The sequence below is a fragment of the Varanus komodoensis genome, unplaced genomic scaffold, assembly GCF_004798865.1.
Source record: "Varanus komodoensis strain SLA01 unplaced genomic scaffold, ASM479886v1 scaffold16, whole genome shotgun sequence".
NCBI lineage: Eukaryota > Metazoa > Chordata > Lepidosauria > Squamata > Varanidae > Varanus > Varanus komodoensis.
The window spans coordinates 11,487,150-11,508,474 of record NW_025335468.1 but is presented as its reverse complement, the minus strand read 5'-3'; the positions used below and the strand labels follow the sequence as shown (position 1 = coordinate 11,508,474).

The following is a 21,325-nucleotide window of genomic DNA, read 5'->3' as shown; positions in this document are numbered from 1 at the left end:
CCAGAGCATATCGCTCCCCATCCTAGAAGAGATGCGTCAGTGCCAAGGGTTATCGTAGGATGTCGCACCCTGAAGGGGACTCCTATCGTAAGATTGGTCGGTCCCAACCACCAAAGCAGAGAGTGAAGCACGGAAGATGGGATCCGAATCAGTCTCGACTGCGGATCTCTTTGAGGATGGTACACCTTGTTGAAAAAGAGTTGCAGTGGACGAAGCCGAAGCCTGGGATGTGGAACTACGGCAACTGAGGAAGCCATACGCCCCAGGATCCTCTGGATAGACTTCGCTGGGACCGTTCCATCTTGTTGGATCCGATGGATGTGGCGAGCAAGAGTCTGTTGTCTGTCCTGAAGGAGGAAGGCTTTTTCCAGCGTCGAATCCAAGTGGGCTCCAATGAAGGTGAGCGTCTGTGTTGGAAGAAGAGAAGATTTCTTGGTATTAATACGTAGGCCTAAGCTATTGAGCAAGGCACAAGTTGTATGGATGGCCGCAAGGAGTCCTTCTCTGGACTGCGACACTAACAGCCAGTCGTCGAGGTACGGGTAAATTTGTATGCCTTGGAGGCATAGAAAAGCACAGACAGGAGCCATGCACTTGGTAAAAACCCTTGGAGCCGTAGCCAGTCCAAAAGGCAAAACTGTAAACTCATAAAGTTGGGTTGCAACCGCAAAACGAAGGAAACGCCTGTAACTTGGGTGAACTGAAATATGGAAGTAGGCGTCCTTCAAGTCCAATGAAGTGAACCAATCCTCCCTCCTTAGCAATGGCAAAATGTTTTGAAGGGTAGTCATACGAAACTTTTTCGGTACAATCAACTTATTCAAGTTCCGTAAGTCCAAAATCGGACGTAGACCACAATCCCACTCAGGGACCGTAAAGTATCTGGAATAGAATCCGTGGAGTCCGTCAGATGGGAATACTTGACGAATCGCTCCTTTACGAATAAGTATTTCGTCGAGCAGTACCGGTGAACATGAAGTGAACCGGATCGGACTCGGCAGAGGAATGGTGTCAAATTCTATTCGATAGCCGTGTTGAACGATGGACAATACCCACCGATCAGATGTGATGGACTCCCAAATGGGGAGTTGGCTTTGAAGCCGATCCCCATATGAGAGGGGGTTGGGTATTGGTGGAGTGTGAGGAATGGTTCGCCAGTCCCGTCAACATTGCCTCCGATGGTCAAAACGGCAGCGGCCTTGTTGGAAGCGTTGCTGGGGCTGTGGATGGCGGCGCTGCTGTTGCTGTTGCTGGCAGAGTTGTAGCTGTTGCCTTGGCTGATATGATTGCCTGTAGGATGGACGATTCCAGGACCACTTACGTCTGGCGTGGGACTGTATCTCCATCCTGCGTGCCATCATCCTTGATTCATGCAGCTTCTTGAGCTTCTGGTCGGTGTGAGAATGGAAAAGCCAGGATCCATCGAAAGGCATTTCTTCTATCCAGCGCTTGGTTTCTTCCAGAAAATTGCAATTCCGAAGCCATGCATGCCTTCGGAGAAAAACAGCACCGACCAAGGCCCATGAGTCAGTATCTACGTGGTGCCTCGCCATGGATAACTGCTGCACCGCGACCTGCATGGCTTCCTTAGTCAGGACCTTCGTGAGGTCACCCTGGTGGTCTGAGAGGGTCAAGGTGACGTTGTGCAGGCGCTGCATGATGAAGTATTGATACCTCACCAACGTCGCCTCATAATTTGATATGCGGAGCCCCAGGCCTGAAGCAGCGTAGACTCGCCTAGCCAGGGAGTCTATTTTTCGGCCCTCCTTGTCCCTCGGTGCCATGTGCCCTCTCGCCTCTCTGCCCTGCGAGGATTCGACGACCGCAGAGTTCGGTTTGGGATGTTGGAGGAGGAAGGGGATGTCCTCCTCCCAAACCCTGTACATCGACTCATATCTCCTGGACGTCAGTTGAAGGTGTGATGGCAGGTCCCAGGGCTGCGTCATCGCCTGCCACAAGGTGGTTATGAGCGGCAGGACGATAGATGTCAACTGCTCCCCGCAGATGACATCGTAGAACTTGTCCGTTGTTGGTCCCAGGCGCTGGGCAGCATCGATGTCAAGGGACTGGACAAGTCTAGACATCAGCTCCACGAAGGAGACGTGGGACTCATCAGGCGATGCAGGACCCTGGGATGTCACAGTGACATCCGGGGAGGTTGAGTCGGCCTCCAAGTCGGCCGAATCGGCACCGTAGTAGGGTGGGGCTGAAGATGACGACTCTGCCAGGGAGAAGGAACGGCTGCTTCCATCCTGTGGGGATCAAGGTGACACCCACCTCGGATCCGATGAGCGTGGTTGATCACGGGATGGAGGAGAGGATCGTGCCCTGGGAGCAGGGTAGTACCCTATGGAGAGCGGATCACCCCAAGTATGGTAGTAAGGGCGATGCCAGCTCTCTGGACATTGCTCTACAGAGCGGCTCCTCCAGCTCCCCAGTGGGGACAGTCCAACATCCACTTCCATGGTGACCGCGGGCATGGGTGTCGGTGACCTCGCCCTAGGAGGGGAGTCTTGGATTTCCCCATCGGATATTGAACCCCGTAGAATTGGAACGGGCGCCGGCGGGAGGTCAACTGTGCGGTGGGGAGACTCTTGAGGGGTGCCATTTTTGACCCGCAGTCCGCGCATTTGAGGAAAGCCGCTAGCTGCGCCATCGCAGAAGAAGAAGAGAGAGACAATGCAGAGGGTAAGTATATATTTTTGTTTTTTTAGATAGATAGATCGAAAGAAGAAATAATGAGAAAAACTACAAGGAACAATGAACTGGGAGCAAGGAGAAGAAAACTGGGAAAAAGAAGGACAATCGAGAGCAAGGTAACAGTCAAAGTGAAAGTCAAAAGTGGCACGAGACACAGCGAACAACGGTCGCAAAGACTGAACAAAATGGCGGACGCTCCGCTCTTTATAGGCCACAGAGGGGAGAGGGAGTGGAGCTTCCCACCAAAAACCATTAGCTGACAATCTTCCGGCCACAGGCACTGCGCAGGCGCAGTACCCCATATGTGTGATGCACAGAGGCCACGACGAAGAACATGTCAGGTTCTATGACATCCATAGCTGAATTATGCATTGTGTATAAATCAGGCAAAATAAGCAATTTAGCTTGATGTCTCTATTTGTTATGTAATTTAATTTACATTTCTGGTATTCTCTTTCACAATTTCTTCTGCTTCTGGGAGTCATGGGGAGTGGCAAATAGCTGTACTGGTCACTGAACACCCCTCTCCCTGCTCTCTGAATATCTCATTGAGCCATGCCTCTAGCTTCTAGAAATGACCAGGCATTGAGCAAGTTGCTGCTTCAAAGTTAGGGATGTCAGTACGAAAACTCCATTGTAAAATTTAAGAGAAGGAACTTGAGACCTTTCACACATCTCTATCTGACGTGTTCAGTATATTGTCTGAGCGGGAACCCAGAAGGTGGACAGTGGCCAAAGGTTACTTGACTCTTCCTACTCAACACACCCAAAGCATGCACAATATGACAGCACGTGCTTACCAGGGCTTCTGCTTTGATTGCTGGTCTGACCATGATATTGTGGTCAGGATGCAGCATGACTGGTTTGGAGACTGTTGGAACAGCTGGATGGCGCTGGGCGGGAGGGCTTGGAGAAAATTGCTATTGGGGTTCAATTTAAGAACATTACAGAGAAATAGCCACATGCTTTAGGCATACCAAACATTTTAATCCAGACATGTCCCTTCTATCAATAAATCAGAATGAACAGACTATAAGCTATTGTGTATGCAGTCCTCCTCATATTAAAGAATGTCTTCTCCTTAAAATTAGCATTGTGATGACTTCAGCATTAAATTCTCTTCCCTCAGAAACAAGAAGCCAATGAGTAATCAATGCTGCAGACAACAAGGAATGAATGTGACACCACAATACTGTTAATATGTACTCAGCCATTTTCCTTATTTTCTACTCAGGTTCAAGTCATAATTATGTCTGTCCAGATCAAATGGGAGGCAATGGAAGCAGAAGACAAAATAATGTACCAGAAGCAAGCCAAGAAGGAAGGCAATGGCAAAGTGGTACAAACATTTCAAGCAGCTAAGTAAGATTTGTGTTACTTGTCCCTGATGACATCACTAAAATACATCCAATAGAGCTCCATGAAGACAACCCACAACATCTACAATAGTAGGGAATGCAGGAAAGGATGGGTTAAGCCAGTTTTAAAAAGAATGTATAGGCTAAATGATACTGCAACCTGAAAGCCATACAGAGGTAATATGTACTGTTATACTATGTATCAGTGCATTATGAAAAATGGCCATAAAACGTATCATTTTATGAAGAAATTGTTCTTTCTGAAAATTAAATTCTCTCTCTCCCTCTCCCTCCCTTCCTCTCTCTCTCTCTCTCACACACACACACACACACTCACTCACAGATAACATTTCATAACATTATGTTGGGAAATACTATTTACATTTTATGTACTAAAAACACATGACATACCAATGGACTGCCTGATGGAGATGATATTTTGTTGAGGTGCGTTGTATTTCGTGCCACCTAAATAACAATAGTGCCCGTAGTGATTATGATGTTGCATATACTTCTTTTGATACAAGCTTGACAGAAGCTTGATGACAACATAATTTATTTTCCCTCTTCAAACAGCTCTTACCTTCAAACAACGTAAGCAGAATAATTTAACTTCAACTGAGAATAGTTAGATGAGATTTCTTTTTACAAATTCTAAGCACTCAATATGGGTTCCCTGTCCATTTTCATTGATCAAGTTAATGGGCATCAGAATTAAATTGAAGTATGTATATGTGAGAATAACCCAACACTTGACATGTTGCTGTCCAGTCAAACTACTTAATGCATATAGATGTATCCCCATTAAGTATTTTAGGGTGCAGTCTTAAGCATGTTTAGGCCAAAACAGTCCTAAAACTCCCAGCATGTACCCATAAACAACTTAAAAATTTACTTAATTTTCAGTATGAATTATGCATTTATTTATACGCACGCACTCAAAGTAAATTATACAGTTTTACATTCACCCACTGAAGCATGAATATTCCACTTTCTAACTTGATAAAATGATGAGAATCTCACCACCATCTGCCCATTCTCCCCACAAAAAAACTCCAAAACAGCCTTTTTGACTCAATCAAGTGCTGCCTGTCAACTGAAAGTTGCAATCTGGGAATAAATGGTTGGAGGATCATGAAGGGCTTTTAATGCAAATCTACAAGGAATGTGTACCATTATTATTCCCCTTATGGCAAACAGAAAGCTCATTAGGACAGCAGCTATTATTACCTCAACAGCAGATTTATTATTTGGTTATTAATGTGCTACTAAGAAGTGAGCTATAACCAAAAATTTGTTTTTCAACATGTGCTATCCACAGTTGCTCAAACAGGCCCCACAGCTGCTTTTTGTAAGAACAAAAAGTGTAGTCAGAAAAAAATCACATTTGGTTGACTAATATTAGGCAGCATATATAAATGATCTATCTTTAATCTAACTATCTGTTTCCATGCAGTGGAATAGGATTGTGCAAAACTTTTTAAAGCTCACACGAGAAACACAAACTGGACTCAACTTTTAATTTGATGTGTGTGGAAGAGGCAATGCTGAAGTATGCTAACATGTAAAGGAACTGTGACATATAGGCAGTCTCTGGGTTATGAACAGGTTCTGTTCCTGAGAAAATGGAAATTTGTCTTTAAGTCAAATTTGTATGAAAGTCAGATCACCTACAGTCAGCCCTCCAAAGTCTTGGGGGTTAAGGGAACAGGACACCTGTGAAAATGGAAAACCATGAATATCTCTGTCTCACCCCCTCCAACTCATCAGTGCCTCTTTGCAGCAAGGAAATGCTGGATTCGTTTCTGGGTGGAGCAAGAAGGTCCACTTTGAGACTTCCTCTCTATGGTGATGACAGTTTTCTAGTTTTTAAAATTAAGTGTCTTTATGTCAGTTTGTTCATAAGTACAGGTTGTTCATAACTCGGGGGCTGCCTGTGTATGTATTTCTCTTGATAACATCACACTGTGACATGCCAGAGCTGGGCATACCATGGAGACCATGCAACATCATACCTTTGGACTGGATGAGTAGGTCTGCTCACTGGTCTGGGAACTAACAGGGCTAAAGCTCCTCCCATTGTAGTTTTTCACTTCCCAGTCACTGAGTGACTCTGCTGGCCCTCCAGTCTGATAGCTGTGGCTGCCCATTCTTTCTTCTAAATGAGGGGCTATTGGATGGAGGGTGCAAATGGCTTGAGGGGAAAGAGGATAGGGTGGGGGAGGGGAATGGGGTGGGGGAGACAATGGAGGGGACAGAGGAGGTGGTGGAGGGAGCACCCAGGAAGAAGTTGTTCTCCAGGAAGCTGCAGATGTTACCGGGACTGATCCCTTAGCAGCTGGGACGTTTGGTTGAGAAAGTGGATAGCCCAGTGGGGATGCAGGTGCTGCACGAGGCAGTGGCGGCAGTGGTGCTGGACGTTTTGGAGGCTTGCCAACATCCTCTAAGTTGATATCATCAAGGTCGGTGGTGTGAAGCTGCAAACCACCAGCAAACCTCCGCATGGATGTAGCAGAAGGAGAAACAGCAGGACGCACACCTGTTGTCTAGCATAACAACAGAGATCTATTTTAATGCAGCACTTGCTTAAAATACCTGCATACATTCTTGCTGGACAAGTAACTCAACAGAACTGTGTGATGCCATCCATGGCTATCAAACATTTCCTATATGTGCACTACCTTTTGCCTAAGTATCCTAAATCAATAATGTAACAGTTCACATGAAACAATTACATATTAGGGAGAAACAATTAAGACAAAAATAATCAATGGAAGCGAAATGAAAAGAAAAACATGGCTTTCCAACAGGATTTCTGCTGTAACCAATTAGATTTAGGATGTCACATTCATAGTATTTTGCAGATATTTAGTAAATACGAAGTGATATATGCTATTATAGAAAAATAAATTGCTCGTTTACTTTATTGAGAAAATAATTGTGAGAAAGCTCCTGTAGATTTTCCATTATGGTATTTGCAAATAAAAATAAAATAAAATCAGTTATAGGACTGCTTTGTTGTCAGAATTGGATTTTTAAAAAAGTCTGATACAATATCATATAAAAAATGCCTAGCAATAGTGATGGCTGACACATTTCTATGTATCCTAAAGACAAATGATCAATAAATACCACTCTTGGGAGGTTTTGTTTTCCTTTCAGCCTTGCTTCCATTGATTACCTTCTTGAAATATCTATTCACAGAAAAAAGGCTTTTATTCTCATTGTGAATTGGAAAAATCTATCCTTCTTGTAAATCTTGAAAGAGAACTAGAGACTACTAATTACTCTGTCACAACAGCTCCTAAAGTAATACGGTAAAAGAAGCTATTTTAGGTATTCCAGTGGGTGGATCAAAATGTTGTTTTACCTCAGGAGAATCATTCTCCACTGAGGAGATTTGCTCTAAACGTGTCTGACAAAGCTTTTCCACCCAGTGCTGAGTCTTCTCTGATTCCTCTAAATCTTCTCGTTCAGTCTCAGATACCTGAATCATATAGGTTTACAGAAAGTACAATAAATCCACTGTTATAGAAACATGATTGAAGATTGAAAGGTATAAAATATACTTCATAAATGCAAATATCAAAGCTTTCTTCTAATTCATCTTCTTCTAAAATCTCTGCATAGTTACTGAGCAAGTATTTACTCCAAGGTATTTTATTTAGTGACTTGCATCTGAATGTGCAAACTGTCCTCATAAAAAGGCATCTGTGTTTTTAGGGCTGATATTCAAGTTTTCTGTGTGACTGTTTCACACATCAAACCATCACACATTCAAGTGCATTCATAAAATAATAAGCATGCATATGTGGAAACCCAAGCCTATGTTTGTACTGGTCACTCCTACATTCTGTTCTGGTGGAGAGAGGCTACGGGTGTTCCCTATTTTGTATGTCAAAAGTTAGGCATACTGTGGTGTAGGATGACCCATTATGAATACCTTACAGGCATAGTTGCAATCCTGAGAAGAGTAAACACATGACAGAGTGCATCTGTGCCTAACCTTGTCCTTTAGTTTGGAAATAATTCAAGGTAGCAAGGCACAGACACCAAGCATACACACAGTCTTCCTGGAGAAAAGCAAAGCTTCTATCTGAGCCTAACAAAAGAAGCCTGTCTTACTATTTAATTTTATGTATTAGATTTGCATAAACACCAAAAAGACAGTTCACAAGCCTGACCATCTGGTCAGCTGGAAATCTATTTTCAGAACAAAATATATCCAGTATAAAAACGAGAGTACTGAGGCTTGGGTCCAGACTCTGCTCATGCTGGTGCTGGCATCTCTGAGCTAAATTCCACTCAAGGAACATGCCTTCTGGTGGAAAGGGGAGCAAATTGCCTCCAGGATCTGTCATATCTTGGCAATACTGGTGTCTTTCCCTCCTGTTCCCTGGAATACCACTAAACCTCTTCTATATAATAAAATAACTAAGTAAATAAATATGAGGTCACAGTTATTTTGTGGGGGGGTGGTTGAAGCATGGATCTCCAGAGCTGCGGTTAAAAAACAAGATATTTCTATTTTGATTCAATGGTGCTATCATATGGACAGCTGTAGAGTTCAGTTCATACTACCACAAACAGAACATGGATTATAGTAATAGGAACAAAACAGATCATGGTAAAATGTTTAAACTATTATAGATAAATGTCTTTATTATCTAATAACATGCTTATTGCAGAATTTTAAATAGTTGAAAGATTTAAAATGTCCTACTTAAAAGAACTGTTTGTTCTAGTTATATCTTTTCCAGTCACCAACAGTTCCCTGCTATGAATCTTAACTTTGCATTGAGTTCTTCTTTATAAAGTACAAAAACCAAGAAACTAGACACTTCTTTCACAAGAAGTCATCTCTGGGGACCTGGCCCAATGATGACACCTTCCTTTAGAGCTATGGATATCCTGACTTTAGGCACTAGGTAATATCATTATACCACCTGTTACCTTCTCACCATTCTTCTGAGACAGCCCATCCCAACAGTATTTTGCATTCTTTTATCCAGTGCTCAAATGTTTGTTGTGTTTTAAATTGTTTGTAAAACATTTTATACGTTTATTATCCTTAGTTTTTAATTTTTTAAAAACTTAGATGTCCAATTTAAATTTCCTATTTAAGTAGATATTAACTAACCAGTCTAAGTAGCAAATATTTAATTGCTGTGCATGTTAAAAGTGTTATAGTGCTTATAACACTATTATATTTACTAAAGGTTCATTAAGGATGGCATTTCAGTTTATGAGAGACTGGCAGGATTATGTGTACATGTATAGGGATGTATGTGTACACATATCTTATTATTTACTATACCTATGGGAAATTTAAAATGGACACATATTCAAATTGGTTTGCATATAGAAATTCCAAAATACCTTCTATATTTAACTCCTCCCAGCTCCACTTCAGGAAGAAATGGAAACGCAAAGGAACAAGAACTATGTGGTACATTCCAGAATACAGCTTTTGTACACTACACAGAACATACCTCTTGTACAAGTCGGTTGATTTTCAGTTGTTTTTCTCTTTCCAACTTTTCTTCTTTTTCCTTGAGAAGCTTTAGCTCAAACTCCAGTTGCATTTTGCTCTTTTTCTGTTCACTGAGACTGTCACTTGTGGATTTCTTTCTTTCTTTACCTTTCTGTGTAGTTTGTATTATTATCAAGCATATAAATATATACATATTCAGAAAATATATACCTTACTGGGATTGACACTGGAAAACTGAGATTAACTGTCACTACAAATACATGAACATTTTTTGAGAAAACTGGGATGTATTGTATCCAAGCACACAGTGTTTGCTTTGGCAGGACATAAAAATAAACAATCTCAGCATGAATTTAATTTTAATTAAAATTAATTGGGAAGGTCAGAATCATCAGAGCTGTACACAGCTCATAAATAAGTCACTGTGCGGGGTCTACATCCACTCTGTTCTTGACCTGTCTCTGACCAATCCAAATTAAGAGCGATTCTGATCCACTAGTTTCCAACAGTGAAAAAAACATAGTTTAATTCTTGTTTAGCCTCATCAATTGTTTATTTGTGTACCATACTTCATACTGGGTCCTTCCCAGAGACAGCAATTACGTATCAGAAGTTTCACAACGTTTTGTCATAGCTTGTGGATGGTTAACTGAAAACCACAGCACCATGAAATATTACCACTCACTCTACAAATGTTAATACACAGTTAGATTACGTCTTTTAGGTATGGATGTTCACATACTTAGTAACAACAATTCTATTGTGCAAGAAACAAATTCAGTATTTCACAGATCCAATGCAACAACACTGCCAAATCACACAGCAATCAACTGCAAAGAAAACAACAATCCTCAGATTACTGAAGAAAACCAAACTGCTTCATTGGAATTTTATTAAGCTGCTTAAATGTTAGTGTTTGAAAAGGCGGATGGGTGTTAGTAGAAGTAGAACAGTTTATGTTCCTAATCTGGAATCCATTACTACACAAATGCATACAATTCTAAAGGTAAAACATGTTTGTCCTTGATTTACAATATAAGCAAAAGCTTCCATTAAACTATCAAATTAAGATGAAGAAGTCTGCCCTCTTTGTCACACAAAGGGCTCACAGATCCGGTTGTCGATATTGGCAATTGCAAGAAAACAAGTGAAAGGCCTCATGGTTGCAGCTTAAGGAAAGTCCAAGACTAAGGAAAACAAGGAAGTGCTAGAGTGATGGGAAAGGTAGTTCCTTTTAATAATAAAGTCCTTTAGTGAATCCATTTGACTAGGCACACTGAAGGAAGAGCCTGGAGCTTATAAGCTTATAATAGAGCTTATCCACCCACACTATTAGAGAAAAAAGTTCAAAAAGGATTGTGTTTGCTATATTAAATGCTGCAATAAATGTTTTGGCTTTTGCAAAAAGAAAACTAATTAATCTTTTATAGTGACAGAGAAATCTAAAAATGAATTCTGTTTGCATACTTGCATTTTCTGGGTGTTACCATATGGTAAACATAACATTGCAATAACCGCTCAGCACTAATTTAGGGCAGGATATGATTGAGCCTTTCAGTTGGTGTGTTGTTGCTCCAGCACACAGCATCTGTTGAGTTGGTTAAGGATGGAAATCTATGTCACTTTTGAAAACAAGAGGCTACATCTGCAACCACAAGACTGTTTATATGGAAGTAAGGATTACAAAAGTCTGTAGGACTCAATTTTGGCTAAACATGTTTTGGGCAGAATTGTACATGTTGGTAACTTGGTTTGCAGAGTATGAGATATTAACAGCCACATAAGTATATAACCTCATCATATTATATCAGTACAACTGTTCATACTGTAAAGCATTTAAGTGCTTAGTTTTTTATTATTTCTATTCTTGATAGTGAGCAATTTTCCACTGAAGTGGATACCAGCTTCAAGAAATGGGTTTCCATCCAGACTTCATCAGGAGAAGAAAAGGTTAAATCCACCTCTCCATGTCTGCTTCATGTCCTGTGTGTCCAGTTGATGTAATTTGCATTTTAAACATTTGTTTATTAAATACAAAGAGGCATTTGCTATTATATCTACTTTGGCTGTAAAAGTCTCTGTTATTTGTTCTTGAAATAACAAAACTTAGAGGCCTTTTATAAAGTCAGAGTTGATTGAAGGATAAACATGGAAATTAAATGCAGAAGAACCTTTTATAGTTATTCACTGGTAACCAATTGAATAGGTAGGTTAAGTTTTTCTAGAGTGGGCATGAGGATTACAATGGGAAGGGAGAAACTGGCAGACACGGTTGGGGAGGGGGAACTATGCATAAGAAAAATGCATTTCCACTTATGTAAGGCACCTTTGGTTCTAAGTCTTTTTAACATAAACAAGCTCTTCCTTCATTATAGACTTATCAAGAAATACGTGTGGATGAACATATCAGATCAGAAGACAGTTGCCACACCAAACTTTCTCTAGGCTTTATAACACTCAACATTCCTTGTACCTTGCGAATTGTGGGAAATTTTCCTTCATACCGATAGAACCATCCAAAAGCTATAAACATGCAAAGCAGAAATACAATGCTTAACAGATATATGCATCAGAAGAGTTCTATATGTAACAGGCACAATGTTGTTTAAAAGAGGGGTGATGGTGGGGAAACACTGCAGGAGGATTAGGTATTGTATATAATAAAGTATATTCGTAACACTTTTGTCTCAACTTTGAACCAGCGACGGGTTACAGGTATATGATAGATATATAACAGGTAAATGAGGCTTCCCATTTGCAGTTTCATCACTGTTATCAGGAGGGAGGACAGCTTTTCATTTGATGCACAGGAAATCACACACACCAAGATTTCCTTGTTCCAAATGTTCATGGACTGCTAAACTGAAGCAGAAATCCAGGGGGCACTTCCATGTGAATGACTTCTAATACTATCTATCAATAGACCCATTCCATCTTTACTTCTTTAATACATTACGTGGTAAGAAAAGAAATGGAAGAAATTGTGCAAAAATGTGTGAAGATTTCAAATGGAAGATGTCAATCGATCTCCTGGCACAAATTCATGAAAAAGGCAGGGCAACTGCACAATAAAAGTCTTCTCTGAAAGCACCTCAGCACTAACTTTTGACTCGTTCCAAACTAAGCAACCTCTGTAAACAGAAGCAATTCGACTGTAATGTTTCAACACAACTTTTTGACTACAACATTCAAAGTATTTTCTTAAATTCAAGATATGCTAGCAGTGCATCCTCTGATACAACATACTACTGCCCATTCTCTAACCTTTCTGAAGACTTTTTTTCCCGTGAAACCCTAACTCTATCCCTGATTTTTATTAAGCATTGTGAACCCGCAACGTTCCTCCTTCTTTCATCTGCTCCTATTGCCTGAGTGGTTTGCATAATGTTTGGAAATAAAGAGAAAACATTTTAGATGTAACGAATGAATAAAGCCATTATATGGTAATGTCCCAAATGAATTCTTTCAGTTATTCCCAACATTATGCAATAGGGTCCTGGGAACCAAATGATGTGATGTGTTTCCTTGTTTGCAGCTTGGGGACCAACAAACAATTGAATAACTGGCCTTGTGTGGTTTCATTTTAAAATCTGTTTTAATTTTGGTTTTTGAGATTTTTCATGGAACCCCTACGAGGCTTTTGTGGAACTCTAGGGTTCTGCAGAACACAATTTGGGAGTTGCTGGTGTATAGGACAAAGGATAAATGCAAAATTTACTTCCTCCTCTCTTGGGCATCTGAGCAACCGACATCCAAAACCGCTAATAAAGAATTAGTTCAACAAAGCAATCATTTTTACATCTTTTGTTTTGTGGATTACATGCTGAAATACTGTAGTAGGGGAATGGACATTGAGCATGAAAGTAACTGGTTAATTGAGAAGTGCCTTGGTTCCATCCTGGTTCCTCATAGCATGACTTGAGCCATTGTCTGCGCACTGTTCTAGTTTCCAGCGTGATGAAACTGGACCCCATTTTAAAATCTGTTTTAATTTTGGTTTTTGAGATTTTTCATGGAACCCCTACGAGGCTTTTGTGGAACTCTAGGGTTCTGCAGAACACAATTTGGGAGTTGCTGGTGTATAGGACAAAGGATAAATGCAAAATTTACTTCCTCCTCTCTTGGGCATCTGAGCAACCGACATCCAAAACCGCTAATAAAGAATTAGTTCAACAAAGCAATCATTTTTACATCTTTTGTTTTGTGGATTACATGCTGAAATACTGTAGTAGGGGAATGGACATTGAGCATGAAAGTAACTGGTTAATTGAGAAGTGCCTTGGTTCCATCCTGGTTCCTCATAGCATGACTTGAGCCATTGTCTGCGCACTGTTCTAGTTTCCAGCGTGATGAAACTGGACCCATAAAACCCATAAAACATCAGCTGGGCTAATCCACTACGTTTTTCTGTTGTGCCCAGAAATCATACAAGGTATTTCCTCCTAGCACTGTAACTATACTTGTGTCTGAAACAGCAGATGAATGAAGAGTGCTCCAAATAAGAGAATTATGGAATCATTATGGGATAATGAAGAAGAGTAGCCCAGTTCAGCATTAAGACTGACTGTCAGGAGGAAGAGCAGTGCAGGAAGTATCAAAGTCAAGGTAGGAAGCCAAGGGGTTACAGCAAACCTGTTGACTCTCTTTCAGCTTCATTCCAATCACATCATCTGCTGCAGGCTGGTCAAGTGCAGTTTCATCTAAATCTACTAAGGAAACAACAGAGGAAAGAAACAAAGGAAGAAGAAATGATAATACTTCGGTTTACCCTTCCTCATGGAAAGAAAATGTACTCTGCTCTCTTTTTGAGGAGACTCGTTGGTGCCAACATACATTTTCGTTACTAGTCTTAGCTCTATGGTGGGAGACATTTCTATGCTCTTAGCTCTATGGTGGGAGACATTTTTAAGGGAAAGCTCTATGGTGGGAGACATTTTTTTAGGGAAAGCTCTATGGTGGGAGACATTTTAAGGGAAAGCTCTATGGTGGGAGACATTTTTAGGGAAAGCCCTATGGTGGGAGACATTTTTAAGGGAAAAGCATGATACATGGGTTTGAGCAGCACAATTACCACAACATCTGTCCTCTCCTCAGTTTGCACATTCAAAATGTTGGCCAGCACGTACTGCGATTCACCATGGCTAAAACAAGACACATGCAGTGATCGTGCAAATCGGATAATTAGATGTAATTCTCTGTATAGGCTAATAAATTATTCACTGGAGGCATATACCGCTTGTGTCCCACCCCCTCAAAAAAGAGAAAAAGGTAAACTTCCTATTTTCTCTGTGAAACTAACTTTCTTACTACATTATTTTATTTGGGGGAAAAGGTAAAACAAAAAAATTACTAATTTGTTGGTGGATGTGTAGATATGCTATAAGGTGATACTTGATATCCATGTTAAAGCATTTTTATGTTATAATTGTTAATTTTAATTATCTATTACTCAGTTTAAGTAAGTTAAAATTGTAGTCATAAATTTGGTAGAAGTAATAATAATTATTGGCTTTTTGTGAAATTTCCTGCATTTAGTATTATATGTAATATTTGTGTAAGGTCTCATGGTATCTTTTTCTTTGGTATTTATAGAAATAAATAAAGAAAAAAAGAACTGTCTTTATTACATTTAGTTGTACCCTGAAATTTATTAAAACTAATTCCATAATAGCATTCATCCGTATTTGTGATTTTCATTTGTCTCAATGTATGCATTATAATTTATGTTTTGTACACTTCTTTACCATTAACTTTTGAATATATTTTAATTATTTTTTATTTCTTATCTTTTTAATAAGAAGTAAATGCCGCTGAATTAAAGTTTACGCCTACGTGAGTGCATATAGATTTTAAGTTTTAATGCATATCCATTAAATCCAGGTTTAATATTACCTGATCAAAAGCCATTTAATTGATAAAATATACAGCTTTAATAATGTATACATTTGATTTTTTTCTTTAAAATGTCATTTTATTCTGCTTTGGCTGAACAGCTACGTTGGGCTTGGTGGGTAACAGTTGTGCAGTTTGTCTACTGTAAGCATATCAAAAGCAGATGCAGGTTCCTCCTTTTTTATTTCTTTTTCCCTCTGTTTGCATCTTTCCTAGAATTTAAGATGGATAGCAGTAACATAATAACAGCTGAAGAGAAGGCGGAAAGGAGCTGCAGTAAAGCCACACCTCTGCATTATCCCACTGCACCGTTACAAACTTTCAAACCAGTCTTTATCTGCATTATCTAAAAAGCAATGGGAAGACTGGGGCTATTGCCCCCTTGTATGCTGTGATCTTTCAATCTGAAATGCCCCTGAATGTGTGCAGATCACTCCCTTGTTCTCTCTAACCCTGGTCCACCACCTGGCCTTCAGCGATGCTACACCGCTGTTAGAGACTACAGTGTACGGTAGTTGCAGAAGCAAAATCTCCTTATAAAGGTTATGTTAAACACCCACCTAATATGTTGAGCAAAGCTGGCATTGGAGGAGTTACAGGGGATTCATGTAACAGAGCAAGCTGATTGCAAACACACGTGCCTGGAAGCTAACTGTTCAGCAATCAGTTCAGCTCTTCATGCATGGTGCAGCTCCATCATCTGACATTCCATTCCTGGAAAAAGCTTTTGCAGTGTCAGAATAACCTGAACTCCAGTGCCATCCCTTCACTACCCTAGCTGTCACACCACAGCAGCTAATGTAACAACACGCTCGCATTGCCGCAGTATAGATTTTGTAAACCTATTTATTGTTTGGAAGGGATTAGGAGGGGGAACAGAACAGTTTCTTCCTCAGTTCATCATTACCTCCCTTCTTGGAGAGAGCTCTTTGGAATCTGCAGCATTTAATCAAAGTAATAGAAAGAAGGGACATTTAAAAAATCACTGACTGCATCAGTGACTCATAGCCACACTTCAAAGGCATTAGCTTCTCTGCAGAGAGATGTTTTGAGAGACCCACCACACCAGACTGACGCACATTCTAACAGTGTCCATGATGAAACCTGTTACTTACTTCGATGTTTAGGAGGAGGAGGGGGATGCACTTCTGCAACAACAGTCTGAGATGGTTTTGGTGGCTCTTTATGGCCCCAGTCTTCTTCCCATTGCTTTTTAAATTTCTCTTCCTCTGCCTTTATCCTGGGAAAGAGCAAAACACATTTATCTGGTCAGCATGGTCTGAAGGTACCTGCTAGGAAATTAACACATCTTTCTTTGGCGGGGACGCCTTGCCTCAAATTGCACTCTTTCCTTGATAAGAAAAGGTTGCTGCCAAGGAAAGCTTTTTAAGAAAGTCCAACTGCTGCACTTGGTGAACAGTGCTAGGAGAGGCTGCACGGGAGGCAACCCTATTGCAAGGCCCACTTCTGGATGCAGGAAGGGAGGATGTATGGCAGCACTGTCCTCTGCAAGCGCATCCTGCCATGCCAGGGTGAAGGGTTCTGGCTTAGACCTGATGTTGAAGGGAGAGAAGATGGCTCCAGAGAAGCTGGCTCGGGATGCAAATATTCTTTGTGCATGAGCCACAGCAGATGATTCTCCTGCTGTGCTTCCTGCATGACTCAGGGAAGCCCCTGTATGTGCAAGTGGGAGAGGAGAGGGGGTAGAATCAGTCAGGTTGGAGGTGATGCTACTCTGCCAATCCCTTTTCTGGCCCTCATGCACACAGCAAGACTCAGCTGGACAGCAGTGCTTGGGTGGGGACAGCACCTCCAGCTGAGTCTCCTGTTCATTCTCCTTTCTCGCCCCTGCTTGCAAGAGAAGCATTCCCAAACTGGCAGCCACCCAAGCACCTTTCTGAGAAGTGCCAGAAATAAGGGGGGGATGCATGCCCCCTTTACTTGCTTCCACTTGCCAGAGGGGCATCTCCAGACTGGTACCCGCCTGATTCCTCTCTGGCAAGTGGGAATGAGAACGGGAGGCAGCAGGGGAATCAGCTGAGCAGTGTAGCCAGCAACAGGGACTACTGCCCCACTTTCCTGCTCCTGATGTGGGGCAGCGGAGGAATCAGTGGAGCAGTGGATGCTTTTCATTTGTCTACAGAATATATTTAGACCAGGGGGCAGCTGGGCTGGGGAAAACTCGGGACAGCCATGCAATACGGAAGCTGTCTTGACTAGCCACTGGGCAAGAATGGCAACAAGCTGCTCTTGCCAAGTGGCTCTGTACTTCTGACCTTGTCACCATGATGGGTTATGTTTCCCGGGTTTGAATGACACAACAAGCCATCATGGTACTAAGAAACCATAGAACAGACTGCTGTTTCTGTTCATGTTTTCTAAATACCAGCTGTACATGCTGAAATACCACAATACCATTTGGACGACAGGACAGACTAACAAAGGTAAAAAACCACTCTGGCTTAGCATCTCATGCAAACCCACCCAGTCTGTTTAACCCTGATAAACTTTCCACATGCTAGCCAGTTTTACAAAGTGGGAATGCTGAAACATGAGGCTATCCACTGAAGCATTACAGAATTTTTCAAAACCTGGAGGCTTTTGCGGGGAAGGGATAACAGGCAGTACATATGAATTATCCTGGGTCCTTGAATCTATCTCAGAGCTATCGTATAATTTTTAGAAAGCTAACCTACATGTGTTGAGAACCTATTGCTAGAGGACAAGAGGTAGGGAGAAAACTTTTATGAAATAATGACTTAACTGTTCAATTTCTTTACGGTATCTTTCTTCTTCCTCAGCAGCCTTCTGTGCAATCTCCATTTTTCGCCTACAAAGGGGCACAAACACAAATATGTTGAAGATGCTTCATGTAGCTCTACTAATCCTGATAATTAAAAAAAAAACAATGCATTAGAAGTAGGGTTGTCCCCTGCCAGGGGAAGCATTTCTAAAGCAAAATGAATTCTGGAAGTGCTGACTGCTAGGAAAGGGAGAAAGGGGGTCTTTGGTGAGCCACCCTCCTTTCGCAGCCTCTAAATCCTCCTTCACTCTTCCAGAGGGTCTTTCCAACCTTTTTCAGCTGCTCATTTGGAGGCACAGGGTGATGTTGCACCCATCAAAAGGAGAGAGAACCCCAGAAACTGCAGAACAGAGCAATGGGGAGAAGAGTAAACTTTTCACCTCTTTCCTCATCTTTCCAGACCCTTTTTGTCTTCTCCATGCTCTGGAGTCTTAGCATCAGGAAATCTAACATATTACCCCTAGAACACAACCATCTTCATAAGTCATTATTAGAGTCATTGCAATGCCCTGAAATCTCCAGACAAAAACAAAGTTTATCAGACCCTGTCTATGCCAAGTTCTTACAGTTTCTCTTTTTCTTGCTGTTCTTTCAGGATTTTATTTGTCTCCAGTGCAAGCCGCTTCTGACGCATTAACTCTTGGCGCTCCATTTCACGATTATACTCTTCCCTCTGCCTTTCTTCTTCAGTCATAAACAGCTCCCTTCCCTAAATAGTATTTAAAATCCCTGATAAGTTATGCACATTTTCAAAGCAAGCATTTTGTCTTGGTGAAGGACAATGAGAATTACTACATTTCTACCAGATGCATAAACAGACCAATCTTGTTTATGCTATTTTGTTTATTAATAAAAATAATTTTATTTTACTTATTAATTTTAAGAAATTCTTTAAATTATAAATGAAATGTTTCTTTAAAATTGTCTGTAAAAAGTATATAATGTATTTTAATTGAAAAGTACATTTCAACTCTGAATGCTTTTTCTCTTTAGCACTATTCTTGTTATTGTTGTCATTACTTTCAAGGGGTATACTGCAAGAGTGGGATCCTCTGCTTTATTTTCTCATGATGGCATATCTTCACACTGAATAGTGTGAAGGCAACAGCAGAGGTGCCATGCCTAGCTGGTGATATCAGCATTTGGTATGAGTCAGCAGTGTTCTAAAAGAAATGGGATGGCGTTTTAGGAATAAGAATAGTCACCCACTTGTCTTTTTTCTTTCTCAATGCAAAACATTGCAGCTGAAAATCAGCCCAAGTGCAATGCAAGTGGGAAATCTTTGGATATTTAGAACATAGAAACAAAGAAACAGAGTGAGTCAGAAGGGGACCTCCCAGGCCATCTAGTCTGACCCACAGCTCCAGCCAGCTCTGCTCATGACATGCCTACCATGTGCATGAACACCCTCACTGATGGGGCTTCAACCACCTCCCATGGAAGCCCATTCCATACCAAGGGGATCTAACTGTCAGGAAGTACAGTAAAACCTTGGACTGTGAGCATAATTTGTCCCGGAAACATGCTTGTAATCCAAAAGCACTTGTATATCAAAGCGAATTTCCCCATAAGGTTTAATCTGTTCTGTAACTTTTTTTTTTTTTAAATCACAAAAATTTGAAGCGGGAGCTCATGGGGGGGAGACGGGCGCAATTGCGGGTGTGCTCGGGGTGGGGGAGACGATGCTATACTCACACCAGCAGAGCAAGAGAGAGAAGAACCAGCGCTCAGTTGTGACATGATGCTCGGTAGGCAAAGCACACGTAATACTCGTACAAGACATAGCTCGTTTATCAAGTTAAAATTGAGAAAAACTTTTTGCTCGTCTTGTTAAACACTCGCAGACCAAGTTACTTGCAATTCAAGGTTTTACTGTAGTTCCTGGCATCTAAATTGCACCTTGGTTCTCTGAGCTTTGTTCCATTGGAATGCGTCCTGCCCTTCTCCACAGGGGAAAACAGGTCTCTACCCATCTCCATGTGATACTCCCTCACATACTATATGTAGCCAACAGATCCCCTCGGTCTCTCCTCCTACAGCTTTCCCTGCAATCTAGCCACCATCCTTGTGGCCCTACGCTGTACCAGTTCCAACCTAGCTATATCCTTCCTGTAATGTGGAGCCCAGAACTGAACATAATGCTTCAGTTGCGGGTGCACCAGAGTCATATAGAGTGGTAATAATACCTTTCTTGATCTAGAAGCCATGCTTCTGGCCATGCAACCAAGGGTGGTGTTCACCCTCTTGACCATCACGTCACACTGCTGATTCATGTTTAGCCTGCAGTCAACCAGCACCCTGAAATCCCTTTCACAAGTGCTGCTTTTCATTTAGAAACATGATTAATGCTAAGTACTTAATATATCTATATCTACATCTACATCTATAACATATACTTATATACAGAGCTGTATGCTTTGGTAGGGCAGCTTTCTGCAACATGGTACCTCAGATATTTTGGACTGTATCTCCCATCCTCCCTTATCACTGACTATGATGCGTAATTGTAACTGCCAGCAGTGGAGTAAGGAGTTTGCTTAGGCATCCTAGAAGGATGCTGGACTCTGTAAACATGAACAAAACGAGCAAAGCAAAATGTACAGGAAAGTATAACCAGGTCAGTGAAAGCATTAGCAAACTGTTGATGCCCATTAATGCTAACATTCAGGTATTTCTAAATTACTAATCCAACTCAATTTCTTTGAATCAGGATTTTAGAAACACCTGACCTGTGCGCATTTCTCCCATTCCTAATTCCAGTTTCAACTGACTCCAGAGGGGCTCTGGCCTGCATGTGTGCTTTGAGGATAAGTGTGCATTTCACCATTATAGCTGTGTGCAACAGTTTTCTAGAATTTCACAGGGCATTTGTTGATGTCTATGACATTAATACTCACAGCTCCTGTTACAACAGTGATAGTCAGAGTTTGACTGCTTTTCAGCACTTTCACAGCCTGAAAAAAGGAAGGGAGGCTGGTGATGCAGATGAAAGAAGAATGACTTCAACTTTCCAAGCTTTTACATCGTTTACCCTTTGTAAAGATGCATTTAGGATACGGTGCACACAATCCATTGGTG

General features: G+C 41.2%; 1 protein-coding gene across 1 annotated transcript in view; it reads right to left on the bottom strand.

Moving 5' to 3' along the window:
- Window positions 1–21,325, bottom strand: part of USH1C (USH1 protein network component harmonin) — a 63,588-nt gene that overhangs the window by 17,646 nt on the left and 24,617 nt on the right. The window contains exons 11-15 of the mRNA XM_044425764.1: window positions 21,145–21,201; window positions 18,814–18,956; window positions 18,209–18,274; window positions 16,560–16,684; window positions 14,185–14,261 (exon numbers count right to left, since the gene is read on the bottom strand). Of these exons, the coding sequence (XP_044281699.1) occupies window positions 14,185–14,261; window positions 16,560–16,684; window positions 18,209–18,274; window positions 18,814–18,956; window positions 21,145–21,201 (468 nt within the window). The remainder of the gene's footprint in view (window positions 1–14,184; window positions 14,262–16,559; window positions 16,685–18,208; window positions 18,275–18,813; window positions 18,957–21,144; window positions 21,202–21,325) is intronic.